Source organism: Patagioenas fasciata, chromosome 2, assembly GCF_037038585.1.
Source record: "Patagioenas fasciata isolate bPatFas1 chromosome 2, bPatFas1.hap1, whole genome shotgun sequence".
Taxonomy (NCBI): Eukaryota; Metazoa; Chordata; class Aves; order Columbiformes; family Columbidae; genus Patagioenas; species Patagioenas fasciata.
The window spans coordinates 169327529-169334147 of NC_092521.1; the positions used below are offsets into that span (position 1 = coordinate 169327529).

Here is a 6619-nt window from a genome sequence, read left to right on the forward strand (position 1 = left end):
ACAGCCATGGCACCCCCGGGGTCTGGGGGGAGTCTCACCAGGTGTTGCAGTCCCGGACAATGGTGTCATTGGGCTGGTACAGCCGCCCGCCGTGGTGGCAGGGACACTCCTCTGGGGACACACAGTCCCCATCCTGCTGGCACAAGACCCCCCGAGTGAGCTGTGGGGCACAGGAGACTCTGGGCAGGAACCAGCAGAAGGGCTGGGACCCCCCAGTGCCCCTTACCAACCCTCCACACCCACATCCCTGATGCTCCATGGTCCATGGACCCCTGCCACCAATGCCCGTGTCCCCTGGCCACTCAGTCCCCAGAGCCCCATGCCCAGCTCCCCCAGCCTGCCGCTTGCCCAGCCCCCAGCCCTGCCTCCCTGGAAGGGGGTCACTCACCAGGAAGAGGGTCCCTGGGGGGCACACGCAGCCGTCAGCGATGCCGGCACAGGTGCCGTTGGGCTCGGTGCTGTCGCAGCGGCGCAGGCAGGACCCCGGGACGTGAACCAGCCCCCGGGGGCAGACGGCGGCCACGGGACAGGGGGCTTCAGCACAGCGCCAGGAGCCCCCAGTGCAGGTGCTGTGGGGAGGGGATGCAGTGAGGGCAGCCCCCCAGCACCCCCCAGCCTGGGGAGCCCACAGCCCAACTAGTCCCACATCGAAGTTCCTGTATCCCCAGTGCCCATCCCATCCCACCCTATCCCATCCCTACCCCTCCCCATCCCATCCCATCCCATCCCATCCCATCCCATCCCATCCCATCCCAAGCCCCCTCCCCAGGCGAGGTGCTCCATGCTCTTTTGGGCTCCACACTGTTGCCCAGAGCAGGGTACACCCCGCCAGCTGCTCCGGGGGTCTGGGCTCTCCAGCGGTGACACTGAAGCTTCATGGCAGGGACATTCAATGAAAGCCACCTATCCCGTGGTGCCGTCCCAAACGGGCCATAGGGGGATTTCATCAGACGTCACCCACCATTGCCACATCCCGCAGCTCCAGACCAGCATCTCCCGTCCTGCCTGGCCCCTGCCACCCACCGTGTCCCCTGCCCGGTCCCTGCCGTGCCCCTGGGCACCACGCACCAGGCGTTGCAGCCGCGGCGGATCCGGCTGCCGGGAGGGTGGAGCTGGGCGCCGTGTTGGCAGGGGCAGGCGCCGGGCAGGACGCACTGCCCGTCCTCGGCCAGCACCAGCCCCGCGGGGCAGCGGCAGCCGGGGACGCAGAGCCCGGCCAGGTCGGGGCAGGAGCCGCCCCCCGGCAGGCGCAGCTCCGCGCAGCTCCGGCCGCAGGGACGGCCGCACTCCTGGTACAGCTGCCCCCCGGCGCACGGCCCGGCTGCAGGCACAGACGTGGGGGTGTCACCAAAGCTGGGCCCCTGCCGCGGCCCACTGTCTGACCCCAGCACCCGGCCCTCCCTGCTGTCCCCAGGCATGTGGTGGCAACATCCCCATCCCAATGCATCCCATCTATCCTGTCCCACCACATTCATCCTGTCCCATCCTTCCCTGTCCCACCATATCCATCCCACCCCATCCCATATATCCTATCTGACCCCATCCTGTCCCACCCCATTTCATCCACCCATTCTAATCCATCCAGCCCATCTGTCTCATCCATCTCATCCCATTCTACTCCATCCCACCCTAATCCATCCCATCCCATATATCCCATCCGACCCCATCCTTTCCCACCCCATTTCATCCACCCATCCTCATCCATCCATCCCATCTGTCTCATCCATCTCATCCCATTCTACTCCATCCCATCCTAATCCATCCCATTCCATCTACCCCATCTGACCCCATCCTGTCCCACCCCATTTCATCCACCCATCCTAATCCATCCATCCCATCTGTCTCATCCATCTCATCCCATTCTACTTCATCCCATCCCATCCCATCCTATCCTAATGCATCCCATCCCATCCCATCCCATCCCATCCCATCCCATCCCATCCCATCCCATCCCATCCCATCATCCTGCCCAGCACCGCAGAAGCTCTGGTTCCTCCAGGCGAGCGCGGCTCCCTCCTGGGCGCACCGCCGGGCGTAGGCAGCCAGTGCGGGGCAGAGGCAGCGCTGCCCGTCCCGGCAGGTGCAGGCATCGCGCAGGCAGAGCTGGAGGAAGGGCTCCAGCTCCACGACCTGGTGGCAGGGCTGGGGGCAGGACGGGCAGGTTGGACCATGGCACTGGCACCGGGCGCCAGGTGCGTGGCTGCCCAGCCAGGGCAGGGCCCCCGCGGCACCTGGAAGGCAGGGCCATGCAGGACGGCGCAGGCGGCCTCAGCCAGCTCCCGCTGCCCGGCAAAGGCACCGCAGGGCTCCAGGGGGAAGGGGCTGAGCTCGGGGCAGCTGCTGGACACTCGGTACTTGTTGGCAAAGGCGGTTATGCTGGTCTCCACGTCACCCATCGGGGTGGTGAACTCATCCTGCTGGTTCCAGTTGTAGGTGCCACAGAGCCCCCGCACCTGCCGTGTCAGTGGGGTGTGACTCATGATGGACCCCCCTGGGCCTGCACAGCCGCATCCCAGCCTGGATCTGCCACCAGGCACCACCACGGCAGCGTGGCACAGCCAGGGACCAGGCTCACCCTGTTGGCGAAGGCAGGCTGGAGGGTGATGTAGGCAGTGGGTGTCTCCAGGCCCCATAGGACGTGGGCCCCGAAGGTCTGGAGCAGCAGGAAGGAGGAGGATGCCTGGCGAACATTCAGGTCCGCGCTAGTGAAGGGCAGCGTCACCTCCCGCTCGTCCACCATCACCTCGCCTGCACCAGGAGAGCAGGGGGACATCAGGGCATGACCACCAGGCTGGCACCCACCACCACCCCCTGGGGCGCAGGGACAGTCCCTCGGGTCACCTGTGCCACGGAGGCGGGCGGAGGTCTGGCGGGTGCTGACGGAGAGGGACCGGAGGCAGCCAAGGGGCTGGTGGCCATCACAAGCCTCGTGCTCCATTGTGATCAGCAGCTGCCCCTCCACAAAGTCCTGTGGGGCAGAGACCCCGCTGACCCCCTGCACTGGGGTCCACCAGGGCAGAGTCCCCCCAGGACGGGTCCCCACTGTCCTGGTCTCTGCAGCTGCCACCCACCTGCACCAGGGTGTAGGCACAGGCGCCCAGGAAGGAGAAGCGCCGGTGGTCGAAGGTGATGTAGTGGCGGCCCCCCAGCACCGTGCACTCCCCCGGGCACCGGTCCTGGCTGCAGAGCCAGTGCCCGCCCTGGCACGTGCTGTGGGCACAGGAGGGGACCCTGGGCTCACCGAGCAGGGGACACCACAGCCACTGCTCCTCCCAGCATGCCAGGCGCGGATCCACAGGCACTTGCCCCCCACCCCAAAACCCAGGACATGATGGATGTCATGCCCATCTGTAGGGTTCAGCCCTGGTGGGCGCAGGGACCCCAGTCCAGCGGCACAGGATCAGGCCCCCGCACGCTGGCGCCGCTCACCACTGGTTGCAGCGCTGGCGGATGGTCTGGCCCGGAGCGTAGCGCTGGTGATGGTGGTGGCAAGGGCAGGCGCTTGGGGGGACACAGAGCCCCCCATCCTCATAGAGCCCCGGCGCACACTCGCAGCCACCGGCGCAGTCCTGGTGGCACGGCCCGTCCTCGGCGCTGCCCACGGCCGCGCAGCTGGCGGGGCAGGAGGACACGCAGTCCGAGAACCGCTGTCCCACGCCGCACGCCCGCTCTGCCAGGACAGAAGCCGCACTCAGCACCGGTGGGCACAGCACCCGCTGAGGGGTGCACACCCAGGCCTTTGGGGTGCACGTGACCAAGGGGCGCAAGCAGAAATCCTTGGGGTGCACACAGCCAACAGATGCATGCAGAAGCACGTGGGGTGCACCTAAGTGAGGGGCGTATGAGACTGAGGGTCTATGTACAAACCTTTGGGGTGCACATGACAAAAAGGTGCACACAGAAAACTTTGGGGTGCACAGGACTGATGAGTGCACACACAGGGGTGTGCACAACTGAGGGTGCACCCAAAAGCCTTCGGGGTGCACAGGAGTGATGGGCGCATGCACAAGTAAATGAGGGGTGCAGGCACAAACCATTGGGGCGCACAACGCAGCGGGAGCTGCCAGCACCGAGGGGACATGGAGCAGCAGTTGGGGGGGACAGGGAACAGCGGCTGGGGGGGACAGGGAGTAGCAGTAAGGGGCTCTGTGCTGGAGCCCCCCAGGTCCCTACCGCAGAAGCCCGGCCGGCGCCAGTCAATGTAGGTTTGGTGCTGGGCACAGTCCCGTGCGTAGGCAGCGAAGGTGTCGCATGCAGCAGGGGGTGGCGCCAGCCCGGTGTCACCGTCCCGGCACAGCAGCTCCAGGCACGCAGCGTAAAAGCCACTGGGGTCGACCTGGCACAGGGGCGGTGGGTGAGGGCAGCGGGACCGGCACCCCCGGCACCCCGAGCCCCACATGGCACCGGCTGCCCCTCACCTCGCCGTGGCACTGCCGGAATGGCTCGGCCAGCAGCTCCCTACACACGGTCTCGGCCACCTGCCGTGCCGGATCGCCCATGGTGCAGCTGGGGCCCAGTTCTGCCGCGTCCCTGCAGGGGGGCTGAGACCAGGAGGGACCCTTAGAGCCAGGGCACCCCCAGAGGGACCCCCAACGGGACAGGGGGGTTGGCAGCCCTGGCCCCTCAGTGCCTGGCTCTACCCTTGTACCTCAGAGCCGCCATCCAGGATCTTCCAGGAGTTGCCAAAGCTGGCGGCAAAGGCAGCCACGTCCCCAGTCGGCTGCAGGAGATCATCTGGAGGCACAGGGAGGGCTGGGACAGGTGAGGGGACACAGCACCCCCCGCACGGCCACCCCTGCACTGCGCCTGCCCGACTCCCCAAGTGCGGGGATGGCAGGGACGCCACTGGTGAGGTGACACTCACCAGTAGGATCGTCGTTGTAGGGGCCGCAGAGCCCCCGTGTGCTGCCCCACAGCTCGGCGTCAACCGTCACGGTGACAGCCTGGTGCCCGTCCGAGGTCACCCGCACGCCCAGCCCGCTCACCACGGCCACCCCGCCTCCCGGCCACGCCACGCTGATCCCTGTCGGCACCACAGCCGGCTCAGCATGGCACGGGGACAAGGACAGGGATGGGATGGGGACCCAGAACCCCAGGGTTGGTGGCAGTGGAGGACGGAGCATCCCGCCACGCTCACCGTTGTGCAGGTACGGCTGTCCCTCCAGCACCGCCATGCCGTTCACCGAGAGGTTTCGGCCCCTGGCCACCACTGTGTCCATCCCGAAGGTCATGTGCAGTGCCTGTGACAGCACGGTGTCAGCCGGAGACAGCAGCCTGTGGTGTGTCCCAGCGCCACCGGCACCTCTCTGGCCACTCACAGCCATGGACGCCATGGCCATGCCAACCCACACCGTGGGGCTGTGACATGCCATGGGGATGGACCAGTGGCCCCTGTGCCCCTAGAGCCGCTGTCCATGGGCTCAGCAGAGTCCTCAGACAGGCTCCCCTCATCCCCCCATGAGCAGCCCCCAGTGCGGGGGAAGCTGGTACCCGGGGATCGCCGGCGGCAATGGAGACAACCCAGGTGCCATCAGCAGCAGCGGCCAGGCTGTAGGTGCACTCTCCAGAGAAGTGGAAGTGCGTCCCGTCGAAGCTGCGGTAGCGGGACCCAGCCCAGGTGAGGCAGCCGGCCCGGGGGCCGCGGTGCCGGGCGGCCGCTCCCTGCAGGGACGCAGCAGGTGACAGCCGTGGGGACACCCCTCCTGCGGTGGGGAGGCGATGTCACTCAGTACGCGCTCCGGAGAACCACCCAGGGCCTCCCCACAGCCCCCAAGGAGCCCCGGACCCACCGGTGAGGGGCAGGTGGGTGCAGGCGAGGCAGGACGCGGTGGAGCCGTTCCTCCAGCTGTGGCCCCAGGGGTGCCGGCAGCACTCAGCCAAGCTCATGGCGGAGAGGTTGCGGCTGCTGGCAGTGTCCTGGCACTGCCATGTGCCATAGCAGCGCCCCAATGAGCCTTCACCTGCGGCAGAGAGACATTAATCATCTCCACTGGAGAGCACCGGCTGCCCCGCCGGCTCAGTGCCCGGCGGTGCCACCGCGCCCCAGTGCCCGTCCCTACCTTCCGTGCAGTGGGGGCCGGTCCAGCCGCGGCAGCAGGCGCGCACCGTGCGGTTCCACACCACCGGCTGCATCTCCGGGGGCCTGCAGGGCCGGGGGAGCCCTGGCATCAGGTGGGTGCCGGAGGGGTGCACGGCACAGCTGGGGGTGCCCCTGGTGTCACCACATCCCCCTGACACTCACTTGTAGATGTAGCAGAGCGGGGTGCTGGAGCCGGCGTCACGGGGGGGCTCACCATGGTCCCCGCCGTAAGCCTGGCGCATGCGGTCCCGGTCGATTCGCCAGCCCGCCAGGCTGTAGTGGTAGAGGCTGGCGCAGGGCACCGCGTCCTCACGCCGTGGTGTCACCTCCTCCTCCGCCGTCACCTGCACCGTCCGCTCGCACCACCGCCTGCCACAGGGTCCGTCACCCGCGGCACCGATACCCCCTCAGCGTCCTCGCACCGTGTCCCATCCCCGGTGCCAGCACAGTGATGCCACACAGGACTCACCCGGTGGCCGCTTCCACCGCGGCCGTCCAGAGCAGCAGGGACACCAGGACCCTGCCTGGCATCCACGGCAT

General features: G+C 67.7%; 1 protein-coding gene across 1 annotated transcript in view; it reads right to left on the reverse strand.

Annotated features, from left to right (window-relative positions):
- The window catches only part of LOC136099095 (SCO-spondin-like), a 29306-nt gene extending 22687 nt beyond the window's left edge, over positions 1–6619 (reverse strand). Inside the window, exons 1-19 of the mRNA XM_065833053.2 lie at positions 6549–6619; positions 6242–6448; positions 6060–6142; positions 5790–5960; positions 5491–5702; positions 5138–5240; positions 4865–5023; positions 4649–4734; positions 4419–4541; positions 4174–4336; positions 3430–3670; positions 3072–3210; positions 2842–2968; positions 2576–2748; positions 2232–2453; positions 1977–2142; positions 1069–1321; positions 389–569; positions 39–133 (exon numbers count right to left, since the gene is read on the reverse strand). Coding sequence (XP_065689125.1) covers positions 39–133; positions 389–569; positions 1069–1321; positions 1977–2142; positions 2232–2453; positions 2576–2748; positions 2842–2968; positions 3072–3210; positions 3430–3670; positions 4174–4336; positions 4419–4541; positions 4649–4734; positions 4865–5023; positions 5138–5240; positions 5491–5702; positions 5790–5960; positions 6060–6142; positions 6242–6448; positions 6549–6619 — 2975 coding nt within the window. The remainder of the gene's footprint in view (positions 1–38; positions 134–388; positions 570–1068; positions 1322–1976; positions 2143–2231; positions 2454–2575; positions 2749–2841; positions 2969–3071; positions 3211–3429; positions 3671–4173; positions 4337–4418; positions 4542–4648; positions 4735–4864; positions 5024–5137; positions 5241–5490; positions 5703–5789; positions 5961–6059; positions 6143–6241; positions 6449–6548) is intronic.